At 42.4% G+C, this 20,196-nt stretch overlaps 3 protein-coding genes across 3 annotated transcripts; 2 read left to right on the forward strand and 1 right to left on the reverse strand.

The window, feature by feature from the left end:
* Positions 1-246: 246 nt before the first annotated feature.
* On the forward strand, positions 247-5,138 carry LOC101746454 (uncharacterized). The gene is made up of 3 exons (XM_004932956.5): positions 247-634; positions 3,088-3,479; positions 4,339-5,138. The coding sequence occupies exons 1-3, from the start codon at positions 505-507 to the stop codon at positions 4,507-4,509; spliced, it is 693 nt and encodes a 230-aa protein (XP_004933013.1). The 5' UTR covers positions 247-504; the 3' UTR covers positions 4,510-5,138.
* LOC101746315 (glutamyl-tRNA(Gln) amidotransferase subunit A, mitochondrial) lies at positions 632-2,336 on the forward strand. Its single transcript, XM_012696253.4, has one exon. It carries the CDS (start codon positions 813-815, stop codon positions 2,319-2,321), a length of 1,509 nt encoding a protein of 502 aa, XP_012551707.2. The 5' UTR covers positions 632-812; the 3' UTR covers positions 2,322-2,336.
* Positions 5,127-19,990, reverse strand: LOC101746596 (cilia- and flagella-associated protein 206). The gene is made up of 12 exons (XM_004932957.4): positions 19,676-19,990; positions 16,651-16,892; positions 15,644-15,821; positions 14,147-14,321; positions 13,194-13,386; positions 12,334-12,504; positions 11,471-11,578; positions 10,798-10,940; positions 8,622-8,746; positions 7,552-7,661; positions 6,568-6,799; positions 5,127-5,303 (listed from the first exon to the last, which is right to left on the reverse strand). Exons 1-12 carry the CDS (start codon positions 19,881-19,883, stop codon positions 5,185-5,187), a joined length of 2,004 nt encoding a protein of 667 aa, XP_004933014.1. The 5' UTR covers positions 19,884-19,990; the 3' UTR covers positions 5,127-5,184.
* Positions 19,991-20,196: the final 206 nt, after the last annotated feature.

Raw genomic sequence — 20,196 nt, forward strand, 5'->3', positions numbered from 1 at the left:
ACCTAAGCGATTGTGGTTTTTAGGTTGCTTTTAAAAATATCGTGTACATCCGTATTTTACAGGAAATTCCTACCATTTTAACGAGAGTTTATTCCCCTGATACCTAGAGTGTTGTCTTAAGTTATCTCATTTAATTCTATATTCTTTCGTTCTACACCCAATTATTTCATTTCACTTTTTTATTTTTTTATTTTTTCCCCCTACCTATGCTGATAGCCTTGAGAGGTTATTTCAGCTTTTCCTTGACGTGTACGCGAGCTCACGGGGCTCAAACCGGAGTGATGTTAACACTGGCCCTAGCAAGAGCAATGTTTCGCGGAATCTACTACAGAATCGGAAACGCGACTCACTAAAAAGATCCGGCGAAAAACTCAGTGGGCTTTTACTTTTCAGACAACAGACGTGGCTTTAACTTAAGATGCAAACGAATTATGAATTATATTCCCTTTGCCTATACGATGGACAAGTTAATAAAAAAAAATTGCGTCTTGCGTCAATTTTAAAATGTACCGTAACAGAAAAAACTGTGATGCATATCGTGAAAAAATGACGGTTACAGGAGAAACGCTTGAAAACGATGAACAAATAATAGATAGTTTAACAAAACGCGAAATTGAGGAGTACATTGGAGAAGGTAAGTGTATAAATTATAAGTGTATAAGGTACATATAATCCGACTGAGGAACGAAACCATTCTTTAAATTTAGCCGCGTTAATATCAGCTGTAATTCAGATCATATTTATTAACCTCAGTAATGCATTGTCTATGCTACTTGTTATGAATATGCGATATTATTTTATTAGCAAAAATAATGAATAAATTGTCATCTTACACGATAAAAGAGATACACAGGGCGTATCGTGATAAAATACTAACGCCGACAAGTTTTGTTGATTTGTGTCTACAAAAGGCCATACAGAGTATCGAATTGAATGCCTTTACCACTATAACTGACGACGAAGCAGAAAGTCACGCAATCGAAAGCGAAAAACGACTTTACGTCGACAGAAAACCGAAGACTCTGGACGGTATTACCATCGGAATAAAAGACAATTTCTGTACTAGTAATATACCGACGACATGCGGCTCAGAAATGCTAAAAAACTTCGTTCCTACATACAACGCTACGGTATACGCAAGATTGAGGAAAGCCGGCGCTTGTTTGGTAGGAAAATGTAATTTAGACGAATTTGCAATGGGCTCCGGTACCATCGATTCCATATTCGGTCCAACCCGGAACCCATGGCAGTACGAAAGAAATAACTGGAAAATAGCTGGTGGCAGCTCTGGTGGAAGCGCTGTTGCCGTGACCACCGGATCATGCGTAGCTGCAATAGGCTCTGACACTGGTGGTTCAACTAGAAATCCAGCAGCTTTATGTGGTGTTGTTGGGTTAAAACCCTCATATGGCCTGGTGTCACGTTATGGCCTAATACCTTTAGTAAATTCAATGGATGTACCAGGAATACTGACAAGAGATATTGATGATTGTGTTGCCGTATTGAATTCAGTGGCAGGTCCTGATGACTTAGACTCTACGACTATCAAACGAGATTATAAACCAATAGAAATTCAAGATATTGATATGTCATCCGTAAAGATTGGTATACCAAAAGAATATCATTGTGAGGGGATGGATAGGGAAGTAATAGACACATGGAGTTATGTTAGTGATATTCTTGAAAAAGAAAACTGTATTGTAAAACAAGTCTCTTTGCCATATTCCTCAGCTTCAATAGTAGTATATTCTATACTGAATCAATGTGAAGTCGCAAGCAACATGGCTAGATATGATGGTATTGAATATGGTCTTAGAACTGATGAGACATATTCCACAGAAGAATTGTATGCGTCATCGAGGCTACGAGGATTCAGTGAGGTGGTAAGATCTAGGATTTTAACAGGGAACTATTTTCTACTGACGAGAAACTACAACAAATATTTTATTAAAGCTTTGAAACTACGAAGGCTTATATCAGATGATTTTAATAAAGTTTTTAATGGGGAGGATAAAGTTGATCTTCTATTGACACCAACCACATTATCTGACGCGCCGTCTTATGAAGATTTCTCATTGAAGAATAATCGTGATCAATGTGCTTTTCAAGATTTTTGCACACAACCAGCAAACATGGCCGGAATACCAGCAGTTTCAATACCGATCAGACTATCTAAAAATGGTCTTCCGTTATCCCTGCAGCTCATGGGGCCGATGTTTTCTGAAGAACTGATGTTAAATGTAGCGAAGAAGATTGAAAGTATTGTGAAATTTCCCAGTTTTGATAACACTACGTTAGCTGATAAATTTGTTAAAATATAAAATATTAACAATTAAGTGTATTTTTTTTTTGTTACTACTGGAAACCTGGCATTCTTCACTGTGAACGAATCAAATAAAATAGATACATCAGTTGTAACTACACTCACCACCAGTTCAGCATTGCCGGTACTGTGCCAGAGACCTTTAAGACCCAATAACAACTAGTGTTTTAATTTAATCAAATAAAAGCACTTGAAAATGTATGTAACTTGAATAAATAAGTTTGAAATACCCTTTTTTTAGTATGCTAAAATACGCTTTTTAAAGAACGTGTCCTGAATGGCATCCTCATTATGACATATTGTAACAATACAGTTAAAATATATAAATAATTGATATTAAATAATATAAAATATTTTAAATACTACAAAATCCTACTTCCCATTCTGCCATAATGTTTTATCCACTATTTCCATAAATGAAATGATAAAATAATTAACATTCATGTACTTTTGATTTTCTATAATGTAATGCACAGCTTATCTGATATTAAGTGGTCACTGCTGCTCACAAACTTATCCAGGGCACATTTAATTTGCTGGTGCCTTCTGATCTTTACAAACCAAGTTTGAAGGAAAACAAATTGGTGGATGAGTATTGACAATACATCAAAGTTGGGCAGGGTTAGATCATACCAGATTTTGCGAGCATGTGGTAAAAATATGTCTACAAACTCTGTCTGATAAAAATACACAAGATAAATGTTATTATACATAAAAAAAACATTTCTTCAAACTGTTCATTCTTTACTCCTAATAATTTCCAGCTAACCTTGCATCAGAAACCCTAGCGAAGCTCAACATACGCATTGACACATTACCCCAAAAATACCAACAGCTACTCGACAAACTGGCAGCAAGCCAATCATCACTTGGTATAAACCAATTAGATCACGTCTCCATATCCTTAGAGCAAACGAAAGACATTACAGAGAATCTAGAAGATGACTATGAGATTCTGAAACTTAAACACAAAGATCTAGAATTACAGAGACGGATCGAGAAGAACATAAAGTTTATCGATGAACTGAGAAGGGAATTGGAAATGTCCAGGGAGTCATTGTCTAATCAAAACCCTGGGCCAGATAATGTCCAGGATTACATAAGACAACTCAAGCAAAAGGTAGTTTCTTATGAAGAAAGCTGTACTAAAGCAAAGGTCTGTATGCATTATATTAATATCATTATGGAATATACTATTTATATTCTTGTTGCTTGTGTCTAAGTCTAGAATAGAATCAACGGGTTTCTTGGGAAGAGACCATGGGTGTTGTTGAAGTCAACTAAGGAATTCACCAGAAAATATGTTGCAGTACTCTTTGAATATTGTACCAGTGTCCTATGATCACCAATAGGTAGTTATTGGTGGTAGGAGGTATTCTATTCTTTTTCCAAGGCGTAGTCTCCTGCGAGGAATTGAGGGAGGTGGAGGACCTTGCCTCGTGGCCCTCTTCCTCTCTGGAGGCGCTGGAGTCTGACATAATCCAGTCTGTTACCTACACCCTCGACTGGCTATCCGTAAATGGATTCCCCAGGGTTAAAAGAAAAAGGAGAATAAATTCTAAGTCCACAAGGAAAGGAAACATCACCCTATTTATTTCTGCCGTGAAGCAGTTCTGTGTTTGGGTTGGAAGATAAAAACTAGGTACAATATAATTGAGATTTCAAACTCACGTGTCAAGGAGTTGTGACCACATTTACATTATAATAGGATATTGGGGTAGGCAGCGGCTTGGCTCTGCCCCTGGCATTGCTGAAGTACATGGGTGACTGTAACCATCAGATGGGCCGTATGCTCGTCTGCCTACATGGGCAATAAAAAAAAATATATCTATGGGCTCATATATCCGCTTAATACCAAGCTCGTTGACACGTTCGTTCGTGTAAACAAACAAAAAAGATAGGGAGATCATTAACTTTTATTATTATTATTATTTTTTATAATGGCAACTATAATATTAATGTCACGAACTAATAGCAAGTAGTAGGGAGATATTAAAAATGTTATTATTTTTTAGGTTAAATACAATAAGCTGAGCATTCCCGATACTATACTTCCCAAGTCTTTATCAGTTCTGGTGACGTCACACGAAGCCCTCCTCGAGGAGGCGAGGTCTCTCCGTCAGCGCGCCGAAGACATAACCTTCGCGAGAGACGCCATACAGAACTTGCATAGACTGAGAAGATAATTAAGCATTATATTGTGTACAATAGATAATTTGATATTATTATTTTGATATTATTCCAGTGGCGTAGCGTGGGTGTCAGCCGCCCGGAGCGGAAGACAATTTTACCGCCCTTTTATTTAGGTATTTCACTTTGATGAAATTCTAGAATTAATGTATACTATACATCAATAAACCTTTCTTTGAATTGTCAAAGCATCACATACTTCCTTGCTATTATAAAATACGGGGAATCCCCCGAGTTAGTATAGACGGTACTACTAGTTCAATCGGTCCAAATTTGTAATTGCGATAAAAATATGAAAGGGTACAAATATTTTTATTATTTATTGTGAAATTTTGCCGCCCCCTAAGAAGTGCCGCACCCCCCACCCCCACCACGCTACGCCACTGTATTATTCGAAGTTTCGGATCCGTTCGGAGCCTTTGTGCTCACGAGACGATCAGTCATAGATATTTAAATGTTTCTTCTGTTTCATTGAACTTCCCCTGCCACACCGGGAATCAGATTTGTTCTGAATCCAGTATATCGTCTTATGATTGATACCGCAGTCCAGAGTACGCTCAGATTAAAAAAAAAACGAAACGTCGGAAATTGTCAAATAGAAATAATAAACAGGTTTTTTTTTAAATTTGTTTTTCTTTATTTGTCCAAAGATAACATAAAATCCAATACTACTATTCAACAAGGTCCGGCTTATAAAACTGTACGTATTCGTCCGATAGAGAGCCGGTGCTAGTAGATTCGTCGCGATTATATCCCGCACATGGCCACGTGCACACTGAGACTGTTTGTTCTAGAAATCATAGATAAATTATGAAGTGCGAGAAAAGTCTGAGTGAAAGAGAAAGATCTGGCTTACAGTAAAGTGTGAGCGAGAACGAATCACCACTCGTGCTATAGATAAACCGAGAACTATCGCCCGAAGGAACCGTAATTGAAGACATAAGTGGATGAAGGGGATATGATACAATTTGTTAATTTGGAGTAAAAGAGGAACAAGCTTTTGTTACTTCTACTTTTTCTTCGTACATAACTCCATCACATGTCATTTCGAAAATAGCCTTTAAACCTGAAGTGTTAAGGTCTAATATGGTTTATAGGCACATTACACCTTCACTCAATTTAAAAACTCAAAAATCTCAAAAATTGTACTTAATCCCTTCATGTCTTCAATTATTAAGTTCAACAACAAAACCGGTTGAGATCGCACTCGCCATTAACAATTGTGGCAACATTATTATTGTCTATGACCGCCTCAGATCATGTTCTAAATCTTCATGTTTCATGGTACAAATTATCATAGATAATACACTTTATTTTACACGCTTTTTAATTGCAATGACGTCACTATAAATTCTTTTTTTGTTAATTTAACAGGAGATTACGTTTCTAAGTTACTATTTATATCAAAATTAAATGCTACTTTGGATTTACAAAGTGTAGTGAAACGATTCCCTGAGTATTTTTCGAGAGGCTGAACCTTAGAGCTCACCTTCGTTATGTTGAAGACGGAAAGCCCTTGGGCTCAATATCTATTTAAAAAAAACCGCAGTTCGCGGGTCGCGAGATCAACGAACTCAATTACAGGTTATTTATTCGTCTTACGGTTGTAGGGGTTTGGCTGTACCAATCCCACAATTCTTTTCTTTTTAGCATACGTCAAGGAAAGGAAATTTTAACGATGGTAGAACAAACTGTAGGCAGCGGCTTAGCTCTGCCCCTGGCATTGTAGACGTCCATCAGCGACGGTAACCACTCACCATCAGGTGAGCCGTATGCTCGTCTGCCTATAGGGACAATAAAAAAGTAGTAAGTCCGCACAGTCCGCACTAGCACCCTGCCTATTTCTACCGTGAAGCAGTAATGCGTTGCGGTTTGCAGGGTGGACTTTGAACTCACATCTCAAGGTAGGTATCGACATTTACTTTGTAGATGTCTATGGGCTTCGGTAACCACTTAACACCATGTTAGCCGTGAGCTCGTCCACCCAACTAAGCAATAAAAAATTAAATAATTGACAAAAATACTTATAACTTGCTAAACTAGCAAAAGCTCACCTTTTTTCTTTTCGACATTATGTTCCACGCCTAAGTTCATTGCGTGCTGACCATCGCCGATTCGACCCCTCAAGCCCCAAACGAATACCTTATTCGGAATCGTATTAATTCCGGCACTCTTCATGGTCTGAAGCGATTTGTCGCGATTTTCAAAAGTTTGGCAATGTATCTCGGACCTCAGGTGACTGTAGTCAGTTTGTGTCGAATGCGTACGACTGTTCACTATTGTTGCCTGAGCGAATATTGAAACGATAATTAGAGTGTGCTTTTTTTTTCCTACCTAGCTGAGAGCCTTGAGAGGCTATTTCAGCGTATCCTTAACTAGTAGGTGAGCTCACGGGGCTCAAACCTGACGATGCTGCCAACACGAACCCTAGCAAGAGCCGTGCTTCGCAGAATCTACCACCGGATCGGAAACGCGACCCACTGAGAAGATCCGGCGAGAAACTCAGTAGACTGTGTCTGGGGTTTAAGAGTGTGCATAAATAAAAGTGCGGGCAATGGACTTTACATATGCGTCTACAGAGTAGAGACGTGGTGCATGAAAAGCCGCGACGGCAAAAAAACGATGGATTTGAAATGTGGGTGTGGCGGAGGATGTTACGAATAGCATGGACTGCCATGACAACTAACGAGTCCATTTTAATAAAGCTAAACATCAAAAAAAGGCTTTCTGCCATTTGCCAAGAACGTGTTATGAGCTTCTTCGGACACAGCAGGCGGTCTCCCAGACATGAATTAGAGAAGCTCATAATTTTGGGTCGCATAGAAGGCAAGCGAGCTTTGGGCACCAGCCAGATGGTCAGATCTGGTTAAGAAAGCGGCTGGTGGTAATCAATACTACGAGGTCCGTGTTACCCATGACCGAACACCGTGCAGGAAAGTAACATGTGGTCGCGATCCTCAGCAGTGAGGGAACCATATAGAAGAGAGATATATAAATACTGAATACAATTAATTTGACATTGAATGAATACTGTTTACCCATTTGCACGCTCGACGTTTCCACTCCCACAGGTCCCAGGAATAATTTCTCTCAATGTGCTCTTCTATCGGATGGGTTTCTGTTTGGATGTCCTTATCCGAGACCTTAGCTGCAAACGGTTTATGAAAACAAACTCATTTTTACTTGTTTAAGTGAATATTATTTTAATTATTTTAGTTTGCGTTATTGTCTATTGATCAGAGTATGGTAATATCATTTCCAGTATCACATACATATACTAGCATGGTTAATATCTAAAGGTTAAAACTGCCTAAAACTAAAAGGACCATGAGCAATTTTTTTCTAATTTATACAATGCTCTGCAATCATTACAATAATAAGTTGTGTTAAGTGGGTAAATATTAGCTTATTTTTTGAAATGAAACTTCTTTAGAATCGTGATTTCAAACTCGATGAAACGAAAAAATAAGTCCATAGAGACACAAACACTTAAATTTATAGGATTCAGCCGGCGAGAGAATGAGATAGAACACATTATTAAAATATCAATTCACAGAGGGCGCTACCTCATACTATAAAAGATACCTCATTTACCAATGATAAAATTTTACAAAAATTTAGACAATTAGGATAATTGTATTTTAATGTTTGAAGGTTTTACTTCTACCACGTGTGAATTGCACACATGTTTTTTTTTTATTGGCGTTATTGTTCGATAGTTTTTCTACGACCTTTGATACGTTTTTACCATGAAGGATATAACTAAGGAGGACCATCTCAGTGTATTAAAAAGTGTCCACTGAAATACAGCCAATTAAGGTGGCGCCATAGTAGCTAGTGGAAGGATTTTAAAAACAGCGCCATAAACGCGCCATATCATTTCCACTTGCTACACTAGCGCTATTTCGGAGTCTTCGAACAATAACTTGCTGTTTCAGTGTTTATAAGTGGACAATTTTCAACTTGTCCCCCAAAAAAGCGTGGTGCTCCTTACCTCTAGCCTCCATCGTCTTTGTTCCGTTATGTAAATGTGTTCAGTGCTGGCTGGAAATACTGTTATTTCATTTATTTAAAAAAAAACCACATTAATAATTAAAAAAAAACATACTTTTAGGTTCGTGTTTCGTTATCAGATTGTCAATATCTTTAACGCTAAAAGCATCTTCCACAATATTGAGCAGGTTTATAACATGGGGATTGTTTCTCGCGTATTCCAATACTTCATTCACGTACCTAAAAATAGTCTGAAATCGCACACTAGCCGAAAGTTATTAACAATGTCAATTGGATCACTTGTCACAGTGACCGAGTTATATCGCGATTCGCAGTTCTTCCTCGTTATCCAGTTGTAGCGCATCCATATCAATATGTTTTCTTGTAAACTTCTTGTACTCGAAATTGTAGAGTCAACTTTACTGGTGGTAGGACCTCTTGTGGGTCCGCGCGGGTGGGTATCATCACCCTGCCTATTTCTGCCGTAAAGCAGTAATGCGTTTCGGTTTGAAGAGTGGGACAGCCGTTGTAAATGTAACTATACTTGAGACCTTAGAACTTATGTCTCAGGGTAGGTTTTTTTTTTCCACAGGAGAAAATCGCCGGTTCCCCGGTATGTGGGAGTTGAACCTCACTAAAAACTCCTGCCGCTCACAACCGGCGCCCTACCTCGAACCGGGCCGGAGCCCAGTTGGGGCTATTGAAACGGCGGGACAGGGTTGACGCAGAGCACATTACATCCATCCCACCGTCCCACGGACGCCGGACCGGCGGCTGCCAGCGACACGACCACCGGTTCCATCGTTCAGCGGGCCGAGAGCCCGCTTTGATGGCGCTGCGTTACACCTTCCCCCAGAGCGGTCGGGGGAACGCGGTCTACCATCACCCGGCTTCCTACTGCGGGTGAGCGTGCAAAGCACGCCACCCCACGTCTGGGTCTCTCCCCGCACAAAACGGGTGGGACCCCTAGCTCTTAGGGGGCCAGGTCACGGATACGACCCCGGTCCCGACCCCCTGCTCGGCGGCGGCGGGTTTCTGCGTAGTGAGGAGAGCTTTGCCTCACTCGCCCCGCCGCCTCCTTCTGCGAGATGGTGCACTCGCAGAAGTCGAGCATAGCCTTCCAGAACTTATCGCCGCCAAGCATCGATGCCACGACGCCAGGCAGCGACAAGTCAGGTCCTATCTTTGCGACCAGGACACGGCGCTGCACCTCCCAAATGTCTCAGGGTAGGTGGCGCATTTACGTTGTATGTCTATGGGCTCCAGTAACCACTTAACACCAGGTGGGCTGTGAGCTCGTCCACTCATCCTAGCAATAAAAAAAAGGCTTTTTTACTTTTGTTGCCATACCTAATCTTTGGTAACCTAAAGGGCTATTCCAACTACGGTTTGGTAGGCCCTAGCTAGAGCAGTGCTTTCCTGAATCTACCATCGGATCGAAATCGCGACCCACTGAGAAGATCCGGCGAGAAACTTTTTTTTTGGAACGAAGTTCCTTATCGCGCGTTGTGAAAGGGGGCTAGACGGAAAAAATTCTTACGAAAAGTTGTCACGACACTTTTTAGATCCGTCATTCTGACCAATCAACGTGTAGGCGCTTATCGCGTGACATTGCTCGTATCCGATTGGTCCGCGTAATGAGTACAGTTTCTCGAGATAGCGTTTCAACAATAGTAATTTAGTTCATAGTATTGTTTTTTTCTTCTTCATAGTGCCGTAATTTATTATTATAACAAAAAAAAAATACAATTCCTTCACTAATTAATCGAAAGGAACTTCGTTCCATCCGGGTGTCCCTTGACACCTCTGAAGTTTTTGCTTTGATGGGTGGACGAGCTCATAGCCCACCTGGTGTTAAGTGGTTACTGGAGCCCATAGATATCCACAATGTAAATGCGCCACCCACCTTGAGATATAAGTTCTAAGGTCTCAAGTATAGTTACAGCGGCTGCCCCACCCTTTAAACCGAAACGCATTACTGCTTCACGGCAGAAATAGGCAGGGTGGTGTTACCCACCCGCGCGGACTCATAAGAGGTCCTACCACCAGTAGAACTCAGTGGGTTTGGTCTATAAGATAAGTCGCAGGTCGACTTTTGTTGCATTTGATAAGTTCGATGGGAACGGTGACCGGTGCTTGGAGTGCCTGAAAGAACTAAGACTAGATCTGGAGGATCAGATAAAATGCGCTCAGACTGGACAAATTGGAAATTTTAAAATGTTATTAGCACCTGAAATAATTGTAGGTATATAGGCATCTAATGTATCCAAACTATAATAGCAAAGTCGTACCGTTGAGGGTCTTTGCTGAATTTGGCCGCCATTTTGACACTACAGAATCCATAACGTCGTCCCTGACACTTGATAAGACCGATCTTCATATTGCTCGGGATTAGAGCACCCACGCCGAGGCACACGGCACAGAAACCTAGGAACTTAAGTTATTTGGTACATTTAGTAACTGCTTGTCTTTTTTCTGTAAGGGCTACGAGCCTTTGGCTTCCAACGGAAGCGTCTTCGGTAATAACAATTAAGGTAAGAAAGTAGTAAGTAAAAAAAATATCAGTTTTGACTTTGTTCTCACACTGTCTCGACGGGCTCTGTTTTCTCTCAAATTCTGTTGTTATTTGTTATTATTATTATTTGTTATGATAGCACCATTAGCATATATCATTATAGCATATATTAGGGCACCAAAATAAACATGTTTTTCTTTTTACTTTCTTTTTATTTGTTGACCCTACCATCTGTCAGTGCAAATCAATGTTTTGTTAAATTTATACGACAGACGCTGATTGTGGAACATACTTCGGCGTGCTCACAATATACCGCATCACTAATAAAAATCTAAATAAGAAAGTATCTCATTAACCTTTACAATACTAGGTACCTACAAAGTAAAAGTTGAATAATTTTGTGAGGGGTTTTGTTAAACTTTGGTTAATTGATTCATAAATTTTAATACCTGGACGTATCTATCGTTCGGTGTGGAAAAGCTATCGTACGCGACATAATTCTTCAAAGCACCGAGGGATAATCTGTCTTCCATACTGATGCGCCCACACATGCGTTCCTGTAGGCAACTTTATTTGTAATAATATGTTAAAGTTGATAGTTTAAAATATAAAAGCAGTTTCGTCAAAATCACTAATATTACATCACCTTGTCTCTTTTATTACTCTTTTGTTTTATTCTGATTCACTTGGGTATTGCAATAGGTAAACTATTGCACAGTCTTGCCACGTACCATCCGGCTTTGGAGTGTGCTCCCCTCCACTGTGTTTCCCGAGCGCTATGACATTTCCTCCTTCAGATGAGGCTTGTGAAGAGTACTTAATGATAGGCAGCGGCTTGGCTCTGCCCCTGGCATTGCTGAAGTTCATGGGCGACGGTAACCATTCACCATTAGGTGGATCGTATGCTCGTATGCTTACAAGGGCAATAAAGAAAAGTCTACCTGGTGGTATGTGGTTTTCGGAGCCTATGCAAATGGCAATGTGTTTGCCGTCACTCATTTTGAGACTTGTCGAGATCTCAGTTATATTGTTTAACCGTCAAATGTCTTGGCCTAAAGGTTAAGACGCCCGGTTTGTGCGTAGGGCGCGATGGCAATGTGCCAGTGTTCGAATCCCGCAGACTGTAGGATTGAACTGCGGAATTGAATTATTTTCTCAAGTTGAGTGGCGGCGTTTACGTTGTAGACGTCTATGGGCTACGGTAACCAGTTAACACCAGTTGGGCCGTGAGCTCGTCCAACCACCTGAGCAATAAAAAAAATTGAGATGACGTGGACCGCGGTACCAGTGACCTTTGGGCTTACGAACGTACCTGGTCAGAGAGTATCTCTTTGCCACTAAGCATGATATCCAATACGTTGTACGGTATCTTCGTTTGTTCCTGTATGCTGGTCAGAACGGACATGAGACGGTTCGCCGTCGACACCAGGTACATGGTGTTTTGCATGGCTCGCCAAGTCTGCCAGAGCTTGGCGAAGAGTGGCTGTGGTGGAACAAACGAATGAACATTGACTTTAGAGCAATTTTTTCTATGTATTATTTGTATTTGCACCATATTACATGGTGGTACTGATTAGTTTACTGGTGGTAGGACCTCTTGTGAGTCCGCACGGGTAGGTACCACCACCCTGGTTATTTCTGCCGTGAAGCAGTAATGCGTTTCGGTTTGAAAGGTGGGGCAGCCGTTGTAGCTATACTGAGATCTTAGAACTTATATCTCAATGTGGGCGGCGCATTTATGTTGTAGATGTCTATGGGCTCCAGTAACCACTTAACACCAGGAGGGCTCTGAGCTCGTCCACCCACCTAAACAATAAAAAAAAATATTGCAAGAAAAGTTGAAAAAATGTTGAAGGGCTTTCTCGCTTTTGTAGCTTTTTTATAAAAATACATGAGATCGTATTGCTACCCACTCATTCATTACTGGGGGTAATACTATGTTTCTCGCTGAATATTCTTAGTGGGCGCAATTCCAATCAGGTGGTATATTATTCAACGAAGCGCTGCTTATCCTAAGCCAGACGCTTTCCAGCTAAGCCCTATGAGTTTAACAATAACAAAAAGGTGTAGCTAGAATAATAGTCCCCCCGAAGCTACTGACAGCTAAATGGGCAAAAAACTGGTTCCAAGTTATTAAATGAAATATATAATTAAAGGTAAGGAATAACGCACATAGACTGTCACAGTCGGGACGGCGGTTTTATATTTGACGGTATCGTGTAACTCTTCGAGAACCTTCTTCACTCGGTCAACGTAATGCGCTCCTCTCTGTAACATCGTCTCCACGTCACACAGCAGCTTCCTGGTGAACACTTCGTACTGTCGATTGAACGCTAACAATTGAAATATTTCATTGTAATCATCACTGAAACACAATACAACAACGATCCATTAACGGTGTTTTTAGGCACCACAAGCACCGGTCACCGTCCTCGTCGAACCCTTCGCTCGTGACGAAGGGCTCGACGAGCGAATTAACCCATAGACACAGCCCACTGAGTTTCTCGTCGGATCTTCTCAGTGGGTCGCGTTTCCGATCTGGCGGTAGATTCTGCGAAGCACTGCTCTTGCTAGGTTCAATGTTAGCAACACTCCGGTTTGAGCCCCGTGAGCTCACCTACACACGTTAGGGTGAAGCTGAAGTGGCCTTTCGAGGCTATCAGCAGAGGTAGAAAAAAAAATACAACAATATTTTGTCAACCGTCTATCCGAAGTGGATACTGACCATAATGATTGGTTGAAAGTGCCTTACATCTGTTGTGGCTGATCTACGAAGTTTAGAGCATTTTTATTGCTTCTTTTTCCCACTAAGCAATCGTGCATTTTGGCTTGAAGGATAGGACAACTATATTATACAAATAGAATTGAGTCCTCAATCCTAGGATTAGGTCTGAAATAGGCGGTATTCATATTGTGGCGTTTACGAGATCCGATAACTGATTAACATCACGTATGAGCCATGATCTATGAGCTAGTCCTTGTGTTAGCTCATAAAAACTGACACGCTTGTAGTAAACGATATCACGCCATTGTGTATATTTTCTAATTGAAAGAGAGGATATTCTTAGATAATAGACAGATAATCTTGTTCAAAGTTTGCGATAAATCTCTTAATGTATACTAACTTCGACAGTCCGCTGTTTCTTCTAACATCGATCAATACGTTCCCAGTTTCATCTTGGATCACGACAGTGTCTTCGATGGCCGTGGTGAGCGTGTTGACTCTTTGCATGACAGTTATCAAGGAATTCGAAAAGGCCGTCAGGCAAGCCTTACCCGCATCCACCAAGTCAAAAGGCACTAGAAAGAAATAGTACGCGATGCACTTCCGTTAACTTAGAATTGTCTTGGCGTATATTTGGCGAAGTAATCGTGGCTTACACCATAAGACGCCAAGTGCACTTGTACCAAGCGATGAGAATATGCCTGGGTTAAAATCCCGGAGGCAGATAAAAAAAGATAAAAAGCTGTGCTTGATAGTAGCCATATTAGCAATAGAAGCCATGATGCGCAAGGTTAAGGGCCTGGCCACAGCTACTGGCGGTGCGTTTTGCGGTGCGTTTTGCGGTGCGTTGCGAGGCGCGGCGGGCGGTGTGACTTGCGGGGGTATGCCACAGCTAGACTAGTTGCGACGGCGGCGGCGTCAGAGGTGCACGTATTTAGAAAGCCCTATCAAATTTCCCTTTCAAAAGTGGCACGATATTACCTTGAAATAAGTGCGTTCTTAGCTGAAGATATTATTCAATTAAGAATAGGCACCCAGTTAGAAAAAGAGAGGACTTGGCGAATTTCACCCTATTTATGTGTGTAAGTGTCATCACCCTGCATATTTTTACCCCAACTTATACATCATGGGCAAGGATTTTGGGTGTGGATTCTCGTATCAGGCAAACATGAATATGAATAAGTATATTTGCTCTTTTGTTTAGATTAGGTTAGGTTAGGTGTTTAATTTCTATATTTGCCCTTAATATATAAGTATATTGTTTCTGGGTCCCGTGGTACACAGAGAATCCTACCTTGGGGCCAGATGATTGTGTGTAATTTGTCACAGAATATTTAGTTTTTATTCACATTATAATATCGACGAGCTTTAGGTATTAGCCACTAAGACCATTTAGGTCGCGAGATACTCTATTAATCGGGAGCAAAAAAAAAAAAAACACTGAATTACCACAGCTTATAGAAGCCTTGATCATTTTCAATGATTGGGTAGGGTCTTAAAACAGTTTGAACTTTGTGCATGCATTCTACTTCTTCTACATTCACCTCAAGGAAATCTTCTCCCGCGCTCAACGATAGTCAACCATAGAGCCAATGATGTCTCCCTTTTTTTTTATTGCTTAGGTGGGTGGACGAGCTCACAGCCCACCTGGTGTTAAGTGGTTACTGGAGCCCATAGACATCTACAACGTAAATGCGCCACCCACCTTGAGATATAAGTTCTAAGGTTTCAGTATAGTTACAACGGCTGCCCCACCCTTCAAACCGAAACGCATTACTGCTTCACGGCAGAAATAGACAGAGTAGTGGTACCTATCCGCGCGGACTCACAAGAGGTCCTACCACCAGTAATCACATCTCTTCCGAAAGAATTCAATTGAAATACAATTTCTACTTACGATCAGGTATCCCTTCTCCACCTTTCTTGCAGTCTCTATTGAAGATCCTAACTCCCGACACGATCTCCATCAGCTCGTTCAGTTGGGTTAGTTTTTCATTTCTCGGCAAAGCAACGAACATCTTCAAGTCGTTCCAAGAGAAAACGCTCTCTAAGGCGGCCATCCCTTCCTTTAACGTCTGTGAAATGACATAAGCAATGTGCAGACAAGGTTATGGGTCGTCGGAACTAAGGCGCTTTCGACTAGTCCCACTGGCCAGGCTATAGGCGGCGGTAGTTATTGATGGTATGTCTCTCTTTTACTAATTATCATCGAATGTGGACAGAAGCATGTTGATGCTTCTGCCCATCTCAAGACATTAAATTTAAGCCTCAAATTAGAACGTATAATTACTGATTAGTTTCTCTGAGAATCGATAACAATCCCACGCTGTTTATAATACGCTTTTATTAGCTTCATACGTATGTTAGTACGTATGTAACGGAATCTTTGACTGTGATTTTGACCCCCTTCAAAATGTCGGATTAACTCGAAATTTGGCGTACTTATCAAGGACCGATGCCAATCAATATTTTAACAGTTAGACCCTTTATCTATTTTCGGCAGTCAAAACAACAAAAACATTTATGCGCCTTGTTTTTTCATTTAGCAAATTGGAAACTGTTGTATTTGCCTGAATTTAAATACAATAATGAATTATTTATGATACACAATGCTACTTAAACTAAAAAATGAAAAATAAATAATAGTTTAAAAAAAACGAAAAAACACTTTTATAGAAAATCCCACTGAAAAAGAAAGAAAATAAACTTATTGTAAAAAAGCGTTTTTTTGTATTTTTTTTTAAATATTATTTTTTATAACTTCTCTTAAACCTTTTCCAGTAAATGCTGATTTGCCATTTTCAAAGACTTTGGAAATTAGACAGGCGTTTCGTTATGCAATTTTAGGTCAAATGTAACTACAACTGCCTAATAGGAGAATAACAGTACGAAAAAGAAACCAACGATTATAACTCCTGGGTTACCCAGACCACTAGCGAGTATGATAAATATGGATATTTTCCTGAACAACTTCTTCGTTTGGGCTTCATCATCAGGATTCGGTTCTTCGTCGAGGATTTCGTTAACTAAAGGCCGGAGACAGTTGTCGATGGAGTCCAAGTGTTTGTCGATGAGGTTTTGCAGCTTGTCGTAATTAGTTTGAATTGTAAATTGCATCTTTAATGTTTTGATCGACGTGCTGTCACCTAAGGGTGAGAATTACTACTAATTTTTATTACTTAGATGAGTCAACGAGCTTACGGCCCACCTGGTATTAAGTCGTTGCCGGAGCTCATAGATATTTACAACGAAAATTCCGCCACCCACCTAGAGACATAAGGTCTAAGGTCTCACTTTTAACAGTACAACGGCTGCCCCACCCGTCAAACCGAAACGCATTACTGCTTCACGGCTGAAATAGGTAGGGTAGTGGTACCTTTTTTTTTTTTTTTTTTCGGGTAGAGGGCCGAACCTCCTACGAGGTCCCCGCGCAAAAGGGGCGCGCGGGGTATGTGAGACTCAACGATCTGCATGGTGTTGTGAGCAGACCGCGGGCCCAAGGATTTTAGGACCCACCCACTAAACGACTCCCCTGCACTCTTACACCCGACGTCCGATCCCCTCCGAGGTCAGAACCCGGATGAGGTAGGGGGGCTACCGCGGTCAACACTACAACCAGACGGCGCGGCTCACCCCAAGGACGCCCAGCCGACGGAGCCTTCGAGGCGAATCGAAGGCTCTGAAACGTCGGCCGTCTCGGTACGGCAGCCCGTCGGGCCGCCCAGACGGTGCCGCTGGTGTCCCGGAATACCCCGCTGGACCAGAACCAGCCTGCCGGGTCGGGACGCGATACACCGTCGACCGGTCGCTCTATTCACTCCACGGCAGCGCGCTAGAGTGCTGGTAGCGCGCCGCGCGGCCTCACCCCCTCAGGTCGCCCCTTGACCATCACCGGGGGGAGGCCGCCACCTACAGGGGCCGGGACGTACGGGCGTATTCCCGCCTCCGGCCCCCGGCTCGACGGCGACGGATCGGTGCGGAAAGGGAAGAGCTCTCCCTCTCTCGCTCCGCCGCCTCCTTCTGCGAGATGGTGGACTCGCAGAAGTCGAGCATCGCCTTCCAGGACGCGTCGCTGCCGAGCATCGTAGCCACGACGCGCGGCAGCGAGAGGTCCTCTCCAATGACCGCGACGAGGGCGGCGCGTTGCTCGTCGAATCCAGAGCAACGCGCCAATGTATGTTCCGCTGTGTCTTCCTCGTCGCGGTCCGCGCAGTGGTGGCACTGCGCCGTCGGTTCCCTTCCGGCTATCTTAAAGAGGTACCAGGGTAGTGGTACCTTTTTTTTTTTTTTTTTTTTTTTTTTTTCGGGTAGAGGGCCGAACCTCCTACGAGGTCCCCGCGCAAAAGGGGCGCGCGGGGTATGTGAGACTCAACGATCTGCATGGTGTTGTGAGCAGACCGCGGGCCCAAGGATTTTAGAGCCCACCCACTAAACGACTCCCCTGCACTCTTACACCCGACGTCCGATCCCCTCCGAGGGTCAGAACCCGGATGAGGTAGGGGGGCTACCGCGGTCAACACTACAACCAGACGGCGCGGCTCACCCCAAGGACGCCCAGCCGACGGAGCCTTCGAGGCTAATCGAAGGCTCTGAAACGTCGGCCGTCTCGGTACGGCAGCCCGTCGGGCCGCCCAGACGGTGCCGCTGGTGTCCCGGAATACCCCGCTGGACCAGAACCAGCCTGCCGTGTCGGGACGCGATACACCGTCGACCGGTCGCTCTATTCACTCCACGGCAGCGCGCTAGAGTGCTGGTAGCGCGCCGCGCGGCCTCACCCCCTCAGGTCGCCCCTTGACCTTCACCGGGGGGAGGCCGCCACCTGGGGTAGTGGTACCTACCCGTGCGTTTTTTTTTATTTTATTGCCCATGTAGGCAGACGAGCATACGGCCCACCTGATGGTGAGTGGTTACCGTCGCCCATGGACTTCAGTAATGCCAGGGGCAGAGCCAAGCCGCTGCCTACCGCGTAGACAAGACATAAGACGTCCTACCACCAGTAAATTAGATTTCAACGAGTCTTAGGGGCAGATTATCAGTTCACAAGCAACGGAATCCGCTTACTAATTACTTATCGACGTGTTATGGTGTACGTAATATCCGCCGTCAAACGCGCTCTAACAGATATTGCGAGAACTAACATTAGGGGTGGCGATAAAACGCCAGACTTTCACTCACACGTTTGGAGTAGAGAATTACGTTGGGGCTAAATAAACTAAAATCCTGTTAACAAACTCCAAACGAGCGGAGGTGAGGCGAGACCTTTGGCGACTTGGGACGTTATAAAAAGCTGAAGTTAGCGTGTATGACTGTCTCACATTTTAGAACAGTGTGCATAGTGCGAGCTTTTTAACGATCTCGATAGCGTAAAAGTTAACTAACACAATTTTGTATGCAGTTGGAACAGCACCCCTATCGGCAAACGTAGCAAACGATTCCATTCCACACAAAAATGAGTTAACTTTTACGCTATCGAGAACGTTAAAAAACTCGCACTAAGCAGACAGAACGCGATCATGTATCGACCCTAACGTTAAAGACCACAGTATCATAACCATCAAAATTAGCCCAGGTATACTGTTTGTAAAATACTGCTTCAATACAGATAGAGCTCAAATTTTTGTTTTTCCTACCTATGCTGGTACTTTTAAGAGGCTATTTCAGCTTCGGCTTGACGTGTAGGTGAGCTCACGGGGCTCAAACCGGGAGTGTTGCTAACACTAGCCCTAGCAAGAGCAGTGCTTCGCAGAATCTACCACCGGATCGGAAATGCGATCCACTGAGTAGATCGGACGAGAAACTCAGTAGGCTGTGTCTATGGGAGAGCTCTATTGTTCACTTCCTTTGCTATGGTAAGATATGTTACTTTAAGGACCGGCCAAACTCTAAAAAAGGTCCTTAGCTAAAATACAATATTTGTTGGAATACTCACGTATCAGCAGATCAACACAATCACCGACGAAGAACTGTAAATTGTTTCTGTTTATAGTTTTCGTGAACAATTTCCCGTATTTCGGATTCAACAGTAATAAATCGATTAAGTATATGACGAAATCGGGATCCACGGCCACATTTTGCGATTGGCATTCTCTGGCCACTTCGTTGGCTATGTTTTTCACCACATTTTCATTGCAAGCCATTGTTAATATACAAATAGAAATTCTTATTTTTTTCAATCACATAAAATTTCAATGACTTTTGGTAGATGTTTTGTCAATATTCAAAATGGCGCGTGTCGTCTTGGTCACGGTCACAGAAAATACACTAGACGTTCACTATACATAGTTACGGCCAAAGAGTACATTATACTATCTCTTATTACTAGTTGTAGGATGTTTCATAAGTCCGCACGGGTAGGTACCACCGCCCTGCCTATATCTGCCGTGAAGCAGTAATTAATGCATTTCGTTTTGAAGGGTGGGGCAGCCGTTGTACTATAAAAACTGAGACATC

Source organism: Bombyx mori, chromosome 26 (genome assembly GCF_030269925.1).
Source record: "Bombyx mori chromosome 26, ASM3026992v2".
NCBI lineage: Eukaryota > Metazoa > Arthropoda > Insecta > Lepidoptera > Bombycidae > Bombyx > Bombyx mori.

What these genes read in the sequence shown, in the direction of transcription:
- LOC101746454 (XM_004932956.5), top strand. Translation starts at nt 505, where the DNA reads ATGTACCGTAACAGAAAAAACTGTGATGCATATCGTGAAAAAATGACG. An exon ending in TGAGGAGTACATTGGAGAAG is followed by an intron (nt 635 to 3,087) that starts GTAAGTGTATAA and finishes AATAATTTCCAG; the next exon opens with CTAACCTTGCATCAGAAACC. An exon ending in AAAGCTGTACTAAAGCAAAG is followed by an intron (nt 3,480 to 4,338) that starts GTCTGTATGCAT and finishes ATTATTTTTTAG; the next exon opens with GTTAAATACAATAAGCTGAG.
- LOC101746315 (XM_012696253.4), top strand. Translation starts at nt 813, where the DNA reads ATGAATAAATTGTCATCTTACACGATAAAAGAGATACACAGGGCGTAT.
- LOC101746596 (XM_004932957.4), bottom strand. Translation starts at nt 19,883, where the DNA reads ATGGCTTGCAATGAAAATGTGGTGAAAAACATAGCCAACGAAGTGGCC. An exon ending in TGGAGAAGGGATACCTGATC is followed by an intron (nt 14,322 to 15,643) that starts GTAAGTAGAAAT and finishes ATTTCTTTCTAG; the next exon opens with TGCCTTTTGACTTGGTGGAT. An exon ending in AAGAGATACTCTCTGACCAG is followed by an intron (nt 11,579 to 12,333) that starts GTACGTTCGTAA and finishes AGTTGCCTACAG; the next exon opens with GAACGCATGTGTGGGCGCAT.